Source organism: Triturus cristatus, chromosome 4_2, assembly GCF_964204655.1.
Source record: "Triturus cristatus chromosome 4_2, aTriCri1.1, whole genome shotgun sequence".
Lineage (NCBI taxonomy): Eukaryota > Metazoa > Chordata > Amphibia > Caudata > Salamandridae > Triturus > Triturus cristatus.
In genome coordinates this window covers 130,017,872-130,034,864 of record NC_140586.1, presented here as the reverse complement: position 1 = coordinate 130,034,864, position 16,993 = coordinate 130,017,872, and the positions used below count along the sequence as shown (strand labels likewise).

At 43.7% G+C, this 16,993-nt stretch overlaps 1 protein-coding gene across 1 annotated transcript in view; it reads left to right on the top strand.

The window, feature by feature from the left end:
- Positions 1–16,581, top strand: part of HIGD1C (HIG1 hypoxia inducible domain family member 1C) — a 36,276-nt gene extending 19,695 nt beyond the window's left edge. Inside the window, exon 4 of the mRNA XM_085600798.1 lies at positions 6,231–16,581. Coding sequence (XP_085456924.1) covers positions 6,231–6,295 — 65 coding nt within the window. The 3' untranslated portion in view covers positions 6,296–16,581. The remainder of the gene's footprint in view (positions 1–6,230) is intronic.
- Positions 16,582–16,993: the final 412 nt, after the last annotated feature.

The window sequence follows — 16,993 nt, the reverse complement described above, 5'->3', positions numbered from 1 at the left end:
AACTGCCTATACATTTCAGCTCAGTCATTCAAAAAAATATTGTAGCAAACCATAGAGGAAAAGAAATTGGAAAAAACAACCTTATAATGCAAGGCCTACTGAGTACCTGGAAAACGAAGTCTTAAACTTTTAGACCATGAGGTTTTGACGAGAAACACATGGCTAGTGCTATTTTTCAACCTTGTGGCTGAAGATATGCTAAGATCAAAGGATTGTACATAGATCTGGAAGTTGCTGCATTAATTAAAGTGGAGCTTGTGGTTTTCATGCAGCCAGGATGTGGTGGTGCGCTATAAGAGGATCCGTTGGAGCACCAATCCGTGTACACACAATTACAACCAAAGTTTAATACTTTTGAAATGTTAAATGACTCAAAATCAACAGTTACGTGGACTCACATTGGAAGCTATTGTTGTGACATAAATTCTGGTCTCCACGCAGAGCTTCAAAAAGCATATACATGCTACAAAACATTTGTAGCTGGATCATATCTTGCCAGGCCAGTAGCAGCTCCATTATTTCCAATTATGCTGCAATTCCAATAAGATCCTCTCTGAATCAGCAAACGCCTGATATATCTCCATAGTACACTAATCACATATCCCATGCCCATAATTCTGTATTCCTCCTCGTTACTGAGAGAGCAACAAACATCTGTCCGGGGACTCTACTTTCTGCCTTTACATACTACATAGTAGACAAAATCCACTTGGGTGGCACCACATTATCAATATTCTTAAAAAGGTGACTTGTTTGTTCAGCTAGCTGTCCATTTATCTTCTGGTTGGGCACCATGTATTGGAAACCAGACTGAGTTACAGTGTTGATCATCTAACACGAATTCTTGAAAGAGCACAGCTAGCACTGTTTCAAATTAGTCTACCATTTTTAGGTCTCGTATGAAACAGCGCATGTGCTGTCGCTTGCAACACATTTGGTTTGCAGACAGGGGGCTTAAAGCCCGCCCATTACTTGGCGGTTGGCTTCATGGTTACTCATCTCCTTGCTTCTCATTGGTCAACGAGTGCCTGTTTCACCTTCTCTTTGTGTGTTTGTGCCTTCCATGGAACCTTGACCAAGTCCTGCATCCTGTTGGCTGCCACAGTCCTCCCCGTGCACATGTGCTTCCGGAGGTACTTTATTTTTTTGTGCTCTTTTAAGATGTAGCACTCTATAAGAGTGCGTGTGGTTGAGATCTGCCTCGCCCGTCTTACTCAGAGTTATTGTGTTCCCACCCCCCCTCTCCGGAGTTGTTGCCCTGTTGCTTGCTTCATCTACTCCCTACTCACCTGCGGGTTGTTTGTTGACCCATTCACCCCCCTTACTGACTTGTTACTTGTCCCATCCCTCTCTTGCTTTGTTGCTTGAGCTATTTCCTCCCCCCCCTCAACCTGTCGTTGCTTGCCTTACCCCCTGCCTACTTCCCCATCATCGCTTGCCCAGTATCCTCACCCCTACCCAGTCATTGCTTGTCCCATACTCAGACACCTTAATCCCATTATTGGTTGCCTCTCCCCTCGCCAGAAAAAAAATGTGATGCGGTTAGCACTGGCTGCATTATAGCAATTTTTTTTTCTTATGCATTGGCAAAACCAATAGGTCTCGCCTCAAGATATATTGACTTTGTCAATGTGTGTTTGTGCAATGTACAATAGCCAACTGCTGTGTAGCATGGTTGAAAGTTAAAAATAAATAAATCTGATGCGGCTAGTGTTGACTGAGTGATAGCACCTTTTTTTTGTTTACTTCCAGCTGTGCTGCTTTACAACATGGCTAAAAACATTGGCAACATCAATAGATCTAGCATACGTGAGGCCTTATGGCTTTGCCAAAGCTTGCTGCATGTGCAACATACTTTATTTTGCCTGAATTTAAGATTGTTCCAGGAGGCTATAGGACAAGTCATCATCACATTGTCCTAGATTCTCTAAGAATTCATAAAGGGTAAATGCATAACAGTCTAGTTTTTGTGTACAGACCACTTGCTACTGGTCTCTTAAAGGATTTCTAAGGGTCAGCCCTTTAGGCCTGCTCCTTGAACAAATAGTCCACTGCACAGCTTCAAATGTATACAAGCTAAAACATCGCTCTTGGATGGGTCTAGTTTGACTACCTAACATTTAAGCTGTTCAAAAATACCACCAACATTAGTATGCCCACTCATACCTTAGAATAGGAAACTTCCTTCTTAATTAGTAAGTACAACTTCTAACAAGCCTGTGCTTCATACTGCTTAGTTGTGAAGGGCGACTGCAGCTTCAAAAAGGTGCAAACATGGGGTAAGTTACAGTTCTGTCAATAAATTAGTGCGCCCACACAACTCTTTTGGCACTGGTCTGTGAGTGAAATGTTTTCTGCAGAACTAACATTAGAGCCTTCAGGACAAAATCAGTGTGAAGGAAAACTAAACCGACATCCCACTATTGATGCAAGATTGAAAGCATGAAAAAAAGAGTGGGTTCTTAAAGGGGTTAACATGGATTTTATTGCATAGGTAGTTGACCTGTATAAGCATTTATGTAAACGACACAAACATGTGCATTGAATTCTTGCCTGAACAGATAAACATCGAAGGGACCACCTGGCAGAAGTGATGTGAACTATTTTCCTGAAACTCTGTTAACTGTTAGAAACCCGTGAATATCTCCACCGTTGGAAGTTCTACTAAAGAACAACTGCAGTTTTCTCAGGAGGAATTCACAAGCGTACAAATAAGGATAGGAGAAAGCACAACAGGAACAAATCCATTGCTCTCGTGGTGGAACGATAGAAGAAACAGGATTGTACTTAGAGTGATTAGGTTGAGCTTTATTGAAGAGGGTGTTGTCCATGAAGAAGCCAAGCTTTCTCACTCTGGGGCATATTATCAAGACAGGCGATAAAATTATCGCCGCTTTAGCGGCACAAAACTGCCGCTAAAACGGCGATAATGAGCTTGATAATATGCTCTATGGAATTCCAGTTTAAGCTCAGGTTAGATGTCCTTCACATCTAACATGGGCTTCAATTGGAATTCCATAGAGCATCTTATCAAGCCCATTATCGCCGTTTTAGTGGAAGTTTTCTGCCGCTAAAGTGGCGATAATTTTATCGCCTGTCTTGATAATATGCCCCTCTGCTCTTGATGGTAGGGGTGTGACCAAAGATGGTTTGAGTGTGGTGGAAAATACTAGTGATTACTTTTTTTAAGCAGCTGACCAAGTTATTCAAGTTCTCTGACAATCACTGAGCTTGATGAGAAATTAAAGTTTCACCTGCTTGGAAATGTTTTTGCTGGGGAAAAACAACTGCGAGTTTGCGTATCAATATGAAAGATGCAGGGTGGAGGAGTACATGGGTATAGTTAATGAACAACAAGGCCCTAGTTTGTGCTTTTGGCTTAGTAAACCAGGCTGTACAACAGGCTGTGATGGATCATCTTCTTTATTTTAGAAGAGATTTAATAGGACCAAGAGACCCTCCTTACCTTAGTCAACTGTTGATTGAATGTTATCCAGTACTTCAATGAGGGCAAGGTCAGTGACCCTACTGGAGCCCCATAGCTATGGATCTAGAAGTTGAAATTGATTTACATGTGGCTGAAACTTTCTGGTAACAACTCTAGCAAGGATTACATGCTTCAGTGGGAGCTGGCTCATTCCTTCAGTAAGATGAATCGAGTAAACTAAGTCAGCATAGATAAGTGGATATCTCGGGATCAACAACCCAGAGACTTGGTGGTTTTGAAAGAATGAACTTATAGGTGTGAGTAGCCTGAGGTGAACCCTTCTCAAAGGTGTTTATGTTATGGCAAGGTTTGATGGAGGTGGGCTCAGTTACTCAAAAAGAAAATTCCTCCTTCTAGATGACTTCCCGTCCTGCTTGCTCTATAGAACCATTTGATAAAATGAGGTGGAAGCAGTTATCCAGTTACCCGAAGCACTTAGCCAAAGTCTGTATTGATGAATCTGGGAGGTTCATATCTTTAATAAGTTCCCTATGGAGCTGGGCATGACCAACAGCAGTTCGGACTGCGATCAGCCTTCGTGGGACCCATGACTGGGCTTCAACAACCCTAAAGCTTCCACTCACCCTCACTGCTTAGCCTCTACTTAAGCATAACCTTACACTAAGAGTAACAACCTTACACTAAGGCTAATGGAAAATACGACACAAGCTCACAATACTGGGAGTAGTGTGGGCAAAACACTGAATAGCTATAGATTGGCTTCACCCCATTGACCCTACTGGATAAGCATGGGAAAGGGTGTGTGAGAATGGGATTTGGCTAAGGAGTCCCTATTATGCCATTAGGTGGGATGATGTGTGCAGTGGCAGACTTAGCCCTGTGGGCAGAAATGATGATTGCGCTGGCAGATAAGCTACCATACTGCCTTGGACGAATGGAATTAAGATAATGAGGCATATAGACGAAATTGTTGGAAATGAGGTCTAAAAACACTGTTAGCGCCAATAAACTACTTAATATTTAAAGAATGTGTAATGATTGAGAACGTGGCAATATACATGTTTGAGGACATGACGACATACTTTCTGATATAAATGAGGAAGATTGTAATCAGGTACCATGCCTGAGATGAATATTAACACACAATATATTGATTGGTGTTCTCATACAAGAATCTTGATGAAACTTATGTTTTCATTTATTACTATAAAATGTTATAAGCAGCTGTTATAAAAAAAACAAAAGTATATATAAGACTGATCTAACATTACATTGAACGACATAAGAGATTCCCTTTGCTGAATCACTAAAAAGTAAATACACTCACATCCTGTCGCAACAATCAAACTAATTTGATACCATTGGAATTGATAAGAAACCCATAGATGGTTTAATAATATATTCATTAAAAATTCATACATTAAAAAATATTGTTACATAGCACAATCAGTGTACCGAATTAACAATACATGAAGGACAAATATGCAAAACCAGATTAGTGAAGGGGGATAATCTAAAAGACACTCCAATCGGTTTCTCATAAGAAGATACTCTCCCACTTTGTGTGTCACTGGGTGTGAAGGAAAATGTTAAGTGACATATGGAAATTGTCCATGCACTGTGGGTCGAGTTTATGTGTTCCGTCAGCGGGTTTCAGTGGTCTTAAACCACATATACCACTTTCCTCAGGACAAACCTGTTTAATGACTCGTTTACGTAGTGGGTCGCGACACTGCTCGTCATACTTGCAAATAACCCCAAAGGATTCTGGATAGTGTAGTGGCAGCGGTGAGTACGCCTACGCCACGAGTATGTGAAATTAAAGCCATCCCTGGACACGTGTTTCGAGGTAATTGCCTCTCGTCAGCAAACTGTTTAATGACTCTTCCCAAACAAATATCTATGGGAAACATATTTCTCCGCCTTCATTGATGTTGTTTTGCATATTTTTCTTTTATGTTATTGTTGTTAATTCGGTTCATTGATTGTGTTATCTAAGAATATTTTTAATGTATGATTTTTTAATTAATATATAAATAAATAATCTGTTTTTTTCAAAAATTCTGCGGTATCAAATTAGTTTGATTGTTGTGACTGGATTTGAATGTATTTACTTTTTAGTGACTCAACAAGAGGAACCTCTTGTGCTGTTTGGTTGGTTAAACCCTGTCCCCTTGGTCTGAGGGGTTTCTCTCTATTTTCCACACTAAAGTTACATTGAGACTGAACTAACTTTATCCGAAGTACGTTTACCAGTAACCAAGCCGAGACAATGTAGTAGTAGTTTTAATCAATATAGTAGTATTTATGATACATTGATGTAGTGATAAATCAATAATGTGGTGTCTATTAGTTGGTATGTCGATGCGGGATGCACATTTTTTATTTCGTATGGCCAGATTTATTTTTATTAAATATATATTTTTTCAAAAATCCATTAATGGGGGTACAAATTAACATTTTTTTTTTTAAAACATTTGCCTATTGCTCAACATGGTAACACTAATTTTAAAGTGTTGGAAATCCTAACCCCCGGGATCACAAAACCAGTCTCCCACACACTGGCCCTTCAAGTGGCCCATCTGACAGCGCTAGAGTACCAGGCTGAACAGTCCAACACTACTGTGTTCTTCTCCAGAGAGCTACTGACAAGCCCCTGTGCCAGACCTAATGTGAGAAATAAAACACATTTAGGTGACGACTGCATTAAAAAGACCTGTTACACGCTTTAGTAGACATTGTCATGCTAATGTTGTATATCTTGTCTATCTCTTTGTTATAGGTGTCTTATATTCCATGTACAAGGAGTACATCAAACCAAAATTTGAAGACCACTCTGAAAAGTGAACTATTTCCGTGGCATTGTAATTTGTGTAGTAAATGTTTGTGTTGATTCCACTTGCCTGTTCACAAGTCCCTGCCAGCACCTGGCTTGACCTCTGTCTGCCAATCTGGAATCAAGTCAGAGCTGTGCACTATTAAAGGGGCCTGGCAGCGTCATCGAACGATGTAAAAATAAGCCTTCCTTAGCTGTGATGTATTTCTGGCTGTGTCATTTCAAGGTGTGTTTATCTTACTGTCTCAGAACTCCCATTTGAAAAAGAAATTCGTTATATTGTACTGTTTGTGGCCCCAGAGTGAACATAACTTGGGTTCTAAATATATAGGGTGACCAGATCTTCAGAACCAAAAACTGGGCTTTTTGCATAAATGGCAGAAGGACTACAATTTTACATCAACGGAGCGGCGCAGAATGACAGCGGTCATCAACATAGGAACACAGAAGAAGCACTCGGGAAATAAGTACATTGTAATTCCTAAAACCAGCATCAGACCTGTTAATTAAATTGCTTACTTATAACTGCTGCTAACTAGCACAGCTTTAGATCACCCCAAAAAGTACCTCACTGTTTACAGTCTACCCCTTCTAAACATCGGGACAGGAGACAAAATTGCCAAAATCTTCCGGGACAGCTGACGAAAATCTGGGACTGTCCTGGCAAATCAGGGATGCTTGGCCACTCTATTAATATATGATGCCGGCAGGCAGCAGCTGATTTCATCCAGAGGAAAGTAAGGATTCCCAAATCCGTTCCACTGCTGCCATAGCCTACCCAAGAACGTCACTTAGCTATAACCGGGTGACAGTGCGTGGTCCCGGATGTGTCGTCACACCGTACGGCTGCCTCAAGTGTTTGGACATCCGGTTGGCAGGCCTGATGCACCAACGCTGACATTTTGTCCAAAGCGTGGGTGAATAAGGGACGTGGATAAACTGGGTATTTATCAAACACGAGAGTTGGGAGGTCTCAGCCATTTCTCAAATTGAAGACATCGCAGGCGGTTTTACGCCGCTTGGTCCGTCTGTGGACCCGCTCCAGAAATCCTTTTGTGTTCATTCTGAGGCTGCCTGCCTTTCTACTGCTCCATACAGCACACCAAGACTTGTAGAATGGAGGGGGAACACAGGGACGGATTTACTAAGATTCAAATAACTCCTGTTGTGCGAACATGCCAGAATTTGAACTATGACGTACATGCGGTGTGTGCCAAAGACGTCATTGGCTAAGAAAACCCAAATAATACTGCGCATGTCCAAATGCGATTACAGTTACAATGTTTGACGCTAAACACGATTTATTGTTTCACCAGGGCACAGAGGACAAGCAGCATCCTCATGGCTGCCAAGGTTTCAGATTGCCATATGTTACATTTCCATAATTTCAGAGTAATTATGAGTGACACTTTCTCGCGAGCAAAATCAAGGGATGATGACAAGGGAAACCTATAAATATAAGAAATTTGCACCCATTCGAGCAATGAGAAATTCTAAGAAGATCTTGAAACTGCTGCAAAGCGCCAGATATGAAAGGGCACTAATCGGAGACAGACTGCGCGGCTGCAGTTCTCAGTAACAGAGGGCAGGCAGGCAGGCACTGCAGCTGCTCAGAAGATCTCATTGATCTGATCATTCATGACCATGTGCTAGCCTAAAAAGCAATTCTTTTAGCATAGCAAGTGCAACTAGGAGATTTTAACGGCACTCAGTCTCAGGCAATTACTGTTTTTGTGAGTCTGGCGAACTAGAGCTGCTGCAACAGGCAGGCCCCGTCACACTCTGCAGCTCGGCCGCCACGTCTCCATAGCAGCTTAAACTTCACAAGACATTGTAGGAACTTCTTAAACGAATGTAGGATTTAACAGAAAATATGTACTTCCTTAAACAAGAACACAGGTAGCCATTGGACGGAAAGTGTCCGCCTGGCTTAAAAGGCAACAACTGAGGCTACTCTTGGGATATACAATGAAAACATAAAATACCAGTTAACGCCTGCCATATAAGGGATAGCAGTACACTCCAGGGGAAACGTTAGTATACTTCAAATTAGGCAGTGTTGTTACGTGGAATGTGTTGAAAGTAATGCCAGTTTGCACAGGATTCGTGCAGAAGCTACAATGTCTTTGGTGCTCCTGAAAACATGTTTTCTTCCTTGAATACTTCCCTTGAGCTACCTTGGCAAAGACACTAGGATATCAACCATAGTTGTAAGTGAGCCAACTGAGCTATGCATCAGGGCTTTTACTGAAGCCTGCAAATGCAACACTGCTGCACAAACCTAATCACTGTACTGGGGCGCTGTGGCGTGGGCACTGTGTCAACTTGTCGCTTAGTGGTTCTGCAATAAATTATAAGACCATGAAGTGACAGTTCTCTAACTCAGTGCTGTGCAAGCAAGAATTCTTCTCGCACAGCCGCAAGAGATTTGTTTCTCATCAAATTGCAGACAGTCAGATGGGATAGTGCATCTGCGGGTGATATACACATTTTGCTGGTGTTTAAACCTAATCTCACATGACACCCGCAAATTGCGGGTAATTTGACAGGTGTGCATTGTTTCAAATATATTGCCTGATTTGTTGCTAAATTGAAGTGAATATTTGTCTTTTTCACTGGGTTTTTCAGTAGGGTAAAGACTCTGCTGATCTACTTTTTCTCCTTCCTTTTAGCAGTGAGGTGGTGTGCCGCCTTTCTATGCTCTTGCGCTGATGGGCGGCTGTCTGTCTGTGTTTCCAATCAAGGTGTTAGATTCTAGGGGCCTTATTAATGAGGTTTTACCATAGGGCAGCGCCACAGGCCTTCCTGCGCCACGGTAAAAGAAAAGGGCAGGAATGCGCCGTATCTATCAGATACAGCGCATTTCAGTCCTTTTCCCCTACGCTGATGTACAATGGGCTGCCGTGCGCCAACGCAGGCCCCTTTGCACCATGGTGCAAGGGTGCCTGCGTTGCCGGTATGATTATTTCTGTGCAGGAAGGGAAACCTTCCTGAACAGAAACAATCATAAGAGGCTTTTTCCTCTTTCTATTGCATACATAGAAAAAGGAAAAACAGGGAGAAATAAAGATATTTCTCTTTGTTGTGCCTCCCTTACGCCCCCTGCCTGTATCGGAGAGAAAGAAGTTGAAAATCACAATTTTCCCATGAAAAGATTGTGATTTTCCTATGTTCATAAGCAGCCAAGGCTTGTGCCCTCGGTGGCGCCAGGGCCTTTAAGGTTAAGAGGCTGGGCACTCCCACGTTCTCAGAAGTTTCGAGTTACTGTATTTTTATCACCCTAATTACGAGCACCTCAACGCCAACAAAGAGGAGCCGAGGCCCATGGATGGAGCTGCAGCAGGGATCGATGGGCTGTTTGGGCCAGTGACCTCGGCGGGCGAGAACTTCCCGGAGAGGCCAAAATTCCAGCCTTTACATGAACAGACTGCGACCAGGGATGACTCGTGAGAGAAGCACTAGAGAGCTCTGGTCACGAGGCACGGCTTCCATCGCCACCTGCATCTCCAAGACACTTCTGTTCTGCTAGGTACCTGGGGTGAGTTCATGTTCTAAGCTTCGTGTAGTATAAGGGCAGGTGCGCTAAAAAATAGATCTGCATTAGGAATCAGAGTGACCAGAGAGTCTGGAGTCAACAGGAGTCGCCATTTGTGGTATTATATTAACACCCGCAGGTACTTATTTGGGCCGAGGCTGCAGATGAGTCTGTCCGGACTCGAAGACTGTGGTGGGTGGAGCTCCATAATTGAAGGCAGTCAGTGTAGGAATTGGGGGGCAATCCAGTCTGATCCTGAATGCAGTGTAGTTAACATTGAGTCAGATCTGTGAGCAGAGTCACTACTCTGCTCTGCAAGGCTGGAAGCAGCAGGCAGGCTCAGGCCGTGAGCCGCCGTGGCATTTCGGAATTGCCGCCTGGCCCGCCTCCAGTTATATTTGTCCAGGCTGTATTGACTCCTGTTGAGTCCCGGGCGGGGTCGTCCAGTGACAGTCAGTCATTGGACACACTACCTTGATGAAGTCAGGCTGACAGGCAGTGAGAGCCACACCCGGGGAGTTGAGTGAGTGTGAGCCTGCCATCAGCCTTAACTCAGCTGGGATCCCTAAGCTGGCTGCAGGAGCAGCGTGCACTCCACTGGCGGCACACTGCCATACTTAAGTTTTAGGCAGCACTTTCATTGACAGCTGAGACACATGCATATGCGTGGCAATGCATTTCAGTGTGGTAATGCGAAGTACCACACTGAAATGCGTTAGTCTGATGCGTAGTACTTGGCAGGACTGCATCCTGTGATTTTGTATTTGAGGTACACCTTAGAGTACAATTCTTCCCAAGCAGACTGACACTCAAGGGTAAAACATGTAAAATTTGTAATTTTACCTAAAGAAGTACACTAAGTACGCACACACGTGAAAATATCACACAGTATCCATTTTCCCAATGTTTATGCCTGTTTTCGTTTGGTACTGGCTCCCACCACTATGCCTGACTGTAATCGTCTGATTTTGAGTGGAATCGCACAGGTGATTTGCACTGTTCCCACCACGTTACGCCCACCCTATATGAATAAGCGGGCTTTTCGTACAAACGCAACCTCATGCAGGGCTGCACTTGCAGCAGCTTTTGCTGCAAAATTCTTTTGGCCACAAAAGGTTGATCAACACAAACCTATCTTTTGTGGCCTTCAGCATTACGCAAGTGCCCCTACTATATCGGGGCTCAGTGTTAAAAGAGGGCACAATGTAGATTCTCATAATAGATTATAACGGAAAGTCTTAATTTTATTAAAGACACGGAGGCGAGTATTATGCCTTCTTATCTTGCTTTATTTTCTACAGCAGCCAAGATAAGTAAAGATACTACAGTTCCCAGAGGGCAAGCAGAACAACTGGCCAATGGGAACCCGATAAAACAAAACCTTTTAACCAATCAGGGCATATCACAATGAGTAACGTCACAATCTGACTGCGAACATTCCTCTTTTCACTAGCGAGCATCTCCGATAGAGTCAATAAACAGAGTAACCATCGAAAATATCATAGAAAAAGCTAAAGTCCAGGAACAAAACTCCAGAGCAAAATTAAACCAGGATCGCCGAACTGCGGGAGTCACCGTAGAAGAATCCAAACGGGAAGGATAGGCGTCCAGACAAGGTGGAAGATGTTCTTGCAGGCCATTAGTCCCATCACGAAGATGCAGGAGGCAATGCTGGAGTCGCTGAAGGGAGGGAGAAAAACACAGATTAGAAGTGTTGTGGTGGGATAATACTCGCCTCTGTGTCTTTAATAAAATTAAGACTTTCCGTCATAATCTATTAGGAAAATCTACATTTTATGGCAAGACCGGAGGCTCCTATTATGCTTGTTCAAAGCATCTCTACAACTTAAGAAGTAGCAGTAACAACAGATTTGCAATAAAACATTCGGAAAGCATTGTCATTAGACCAATCTGCTGATCTCAGAATGTCCTCCAAACGAGAGCCTGCCCAAAAAGCTTTGGAGGCCATGGCTCCCCTGGTGGAATGGGCTCCGAACACGGAGACGTCGATGCCTGCAAGGGACATGATCCAGCGAACCCAACGGGCAAGGGTAACAGAGGAGACAGGAAGATGGGGCTGGGAGTGAAAGGACGTTCTGAGATCAGAGGTTCTTTGTTCATAAACATTTAGGCATTGACCTACACACAATTTAGGATGAGAAGGGAAATAAGGATAAACAACAGAGTTTGTTTGTTTTTGTTTGTCTGTTAATCTGAAACAAAACACCTTGAGGAGAAAACTGACGAGAGGAAATATCTAATGCTCTCACGTCTGAGACACATTTGATAGAAACAAGATATAGTAACATGGTAAGCTTAGCAGATAACATTTTTAGGGAAAGAGCAGAATTGTCTGGCCAGTCAGAAAATAACTTAAGAACTACATTAACATCCCATTAATTTGAATACTTAGCCAACGAATGTTTGGAAAACCGGACTCCTCTCAGAAGGTGACAGCTCAAGGGTAAACACCAACAGGCTTGCCGTCGATCGGGGTATGATTAAGGGAAATGGCCGATCTGTACAAATTGACCGTTCTGTAGGACTTGCATGCGCTGGCTTCAGATGCCAAGAAGTTGACCACAAATTTCAGAGGGCCTGAAAGGGGATCGACATGTCTTTCCAGACACCTGCTTGCCCATAAAGACCAAGCGGATTTATAAGCCTTGGAGGTCCCTGGGGCCCAGGGTTTGCTGATAAAGAAAGAAGCTTCCTCTGAAATGAGGAGGTCAGGAGGGACAGGCCCGAAACTTTCCAAGCCGACAGAACCAGCGAGTTGTCCAGAATGAGACTGTGTGAGAGACCTAAGGGGTTCAGAAGTAAATCGTTGCGAACAGGGAGGAGAACTGGGAAATCCATTGCCATTTTCAGAAGTGAAGGGAACCAAATCTGAGACTGCCAGAAAGGAACCACGATAACCAAGGTCGTCAATTGGTGACGTACTTGAGAAAGTACTCTGTTGATCATGAGAAAAGGAGGAAAAGCATAATTGAGATGGAGGGACCAATCCTGAAGAAAAGCATCCGTAGCTAGAGCCGAAGGATCTGGACGCCAACTGAAGTACTGAGGTAATTGGGTGTTGAGGCGAGAAGCAAAAAGATCGATATAAAAAGTGCCCCATATTCGAGATAGAGATTGGAAGACGGATGGAAGAAGCATCCAATCGCTGGAGCCCCGAAGGTAGCGAGAATGCCAATCTGCTATAGAATTGAGATCTCCTGGGAGATCCTCCGCTGTCAGCGATAGTTGGTTTGAGAAACACTACTCCCAAAGGCTCTTTGCCAGTTCTGCAAGGGGCTTGGATTTGGTGCCACCTAGATGGTTGATGTAGCGCACCGCAGAAACATTGTCCATACGCAGGAGAATGGAACACCGAACCCTGTTTTTTGTAGGGTTTTGGATCGCAAAGGAGCCTGCAAGCATCTCTATACAATTGATGTGCAATTTCGACTCCTCTCGAGACCATGTACCGCCAGTCGAGATTGGTCCACAACGGGCGCCCCAACCCGACAGGCTTGCATCTGATTCTAACACAAGATCTGGGGCCGAAGCGAAGATAGTTCGCCCGTTCCAGGCATCTAAATGGTCGATCCACCACTGAAGTTAGACGCGAGATTCTTGATCTACAGGAATAAGATCTTCGTAGGCTAACCCTTGTCGAAGATGTCTGATTTTTAGACGTTGAAGGGCCCGATAATAGAGGGGACCTGGAAAGATGGCTTGGATGGAAGCGGAGAGAAGGCCTACGATTCTTGCGAGAGATCTGAGAGAAATGAGGGAGGTCCGAAGCACACGAGAGATCTCTGACTTGATGGTTGAGACCTTTGATTGTGGGAGTCGGAGAAACGCTGTGGAAGAGTCCACGAGGAAGCTCAAGAACTCTATGTGCTGGGAAGGAATGAGCATGGACTTGTCGAGATTGATGAGAAAACCCAGATCTTGGAGACGAGATTGAGTAACATTGAGCTCGGACAGAAGAAGCTGTTTGTCGGTGTTCATTATCAGAATGTCGTCTAGATAAATTATAAGCCTGATCCCCAGGGATCGAAGGAAGGCCACCACTGGTTTCATAACTTTCGTAAAGCACCATGGTGCCGACGACAGACCGAAAGGAAGAGAAGTGAAGCGATAGGTTATGCCTAGCCATTGGAATTGAAGAAATTTGGTATGAGAAGGATGAATCGGAATGGTGAGGTAAGCGTCCTGCAAATCTAACCTGATCATCCAGTCGTTTGGACGTAGGGTATCTCATAAGTGGATGATGGTCTCCATTTTGAAGTGGCGATATACCACAAACTGGTTGAACCATTTCAGATTTATCACTGGACGCATCTTTTTGTTCTTTTTCTGCACCAGGAAAATAGAACTGAGAAAATCGGTAGTATCCAAGGGGGAGATTTGAATTGCTTGTTTTTGGAGGAGGCCTTGTATCTCCAGGGAAATGAGCTGAGACATTTCCGTCGAGAACACCAGAGGAGGAGGGAACACAGTTTGGGAAGGCAGCGCATAAAGCTCTATAAGATAGCCTTGAACTGTATTGAGAACCCAAGGATCTGCGGGGAGAGACTGCCACTTTTGTAGAAACATTTTTAGATGACCTCCTACAGGGGCAGGTGGTAAAGGACCCACCTTGTTGGTTGTTGTGGAAATTCTTTTGACCCGACCTCTGTATCCACGGCCTCTTTGCGGGTAGAATTGGGGTTTGTAGTCTTGGAAACCGGAGTAGAAGGAACCTCTGGAGCCTTGATTGGAAAAAGAACGGCCGGAAGAGCGACCCCTTCCTCTGCCGGCCCGTCTAAAAACCAGAGGATAAAAAAACTTTTTTGATTGATTGTTGCGCCTTATTTAAAGAGGCGAAAGTAGAAACAAATCTGCTGAGGTCCTTAACTAATGAATCACCAAAGAAAAGACCATTCACTTCAATACCAGGATCTTGAGCAGCCAAATTGGGCAATTTGTGGTCAAGTTTAATCAACAGCCCTTTGCGGCGTTCATGTGTAACCGCAGCATTTGCATTCCCTAAAAGACAAAAGGCTCGCTGGACCCACAAGGAGATATCTTCTGCAGACAACTCAGAACCCTCCAGGCGAGCAGATTCAGCCAAATCAAAGATACGAGCCAAAGGACCCACAACATCAAGTAATTTATCCTGGCAGGTGGACCAGGCTTTGTCCACCCCTTTGCGCGGGTCCTTGCCAAACTTTGAGAAAAAGGTGAGTAAAAGTTGGTCAATAGCAGGTACAATGGCAACTTTCTCAGCTAAGGAGGGTTTAGGACACTCAGACTTCAACCTAGATCTAGCAGAAGCCTCCAAAGGTAGACGAAGTGTGGCGGAAATATAATCACCTACGTGGGAGGCTGGAAACCACTCGGTGGAATTAGGGTGTCGAATGGAAGAAGGATCGAACATGGAAACCCCTTCCGAGTCCAAGACCGGTTCAAAATTAAAAGAATCTGACTTTGGTTTTTTAGCAGGAGTGGAGGGAGGGTCAGACACAACAAATAAATCATCTGCGTCATCCATGTCATCGTCCGTGTCTAATATGGTGAAAATAACCAACTTTTTGGGTACCTCTATGCTTCAATTTATCTTTGCGTTTACCACCTGAGTTTAATAACCCCTCCTTAGAAGGAGGTCTGGGAGGCACATAATCCTCAATCAATTGCGAGGAAACCTTGCTATTCAAAAGTGATGCAGTTTTTGAAACCGAAATAGAAGCAGAGGGAGACACCTTTCTTTTTCTGCTATCCCCCACAGACTGGGCCAATGCTTTAAACAACAGACTCATTATGGAATTCTCAATGCCTTTAGAAAAACGTCTCACGGACGATTCAACTGCAGACTCCACCAAAGTATTAATAAATGTATTCAAGTCATTTTTTAAGGCTTCGCCTTCTTCATGTTACCGGCCTGAACCAGGAGAGCTTTCAATTTCCATAGCTTGTGAGGAGAAGGAACAAAGTGAGGCAAGGGTTAAAATTTACAGCAAAGGACGGGGACACTAGTGAGACACTCCCTTTCTGGGCGTAGCAGCACAAGGAACAGAAGCTCCGGTGAAGCCAAACGAGCCGACATAAGCTCTGCTACCAACCGCCGAAACGGTAAGGAAACGCACACTCTATGAGGGAAAGCAGCGGGAGAAACCGGCACTGCGCGACGGTTGCAACGAAATGCAACCCGCGCGCATGGGGGGAAACAATAACGTAATGTACCACAAGAAACAATCACAAGCGCTAATGAGGCAGCGTCGAGCGCCATATGGAGAGAAAATGTAACATGTGTAGAAAACAGCACAATATGACACCAATAAATCAAATATTGAAATAAACGGAAGAGCAACAAAGAAAAGTCACTTATCTGACTGCGAGCAGCCAGAAAAGAGGGATGTTTGCAGTCAGATTGTGACGTTACACATTGTGTTATGCCCTGATTGGTTATAAGGTTTTGTTTTATCGTGTTCCCATTGGCCAGTTGTTCTGCTTGGCCCTCTGGGAACTGTAGTATCTTTTACTTATCTTGGCTGCTGTAGAAAATAAAGCAAGATAAGAAGGCATACTAGGAGCCTCCGGTCTTGCCATAAAATTAAATAGAATGCCGCACACTGATGCTGCGGTCACTACTAGAATACAGAGTCAGCGCGTGCTGTGGTTCCTCACTGTGCTAAACTGTATAGGCTATGTCCCTTTTCTCTGCCTTCTTAAACAGGCATGGACATGTGCTCATGTTTGAATTGCACTAATAAACGTTTGCTCTAAAGATAATTTAGATGTGTATTTTTCTTTGCCGGCAGGAAACCTGTAAACCACTGTTCAAATGAATATCCAGGAGCTTCGTGACGTGTAGTTACATTTTATCATGGTGTTCCTCTATGAACTGTAAGTGTCGCAGCATCCTGACGGGGTGGAGGCTAAGGCCCATGTCCCTATCTGCTACAAACTACTGCCTGCAGGTGCTGCTCTTGGAACCAACGTGCATCACTCCATAACAGCTAAAAATATGGAGGCCACGTGCATACTTTCAACGCGCATGCATGCACTTACAAAGGTCATCGTTTTGTCTTTTATTTACCAATCCGAGACTGATCAGTACATTTTAAAAAGTAGCACAAAAACTGTCTTTTAAAATGGAGCTCGAATCGCTTTAAAAAATAATTATAATTATAGATGAGCTGAT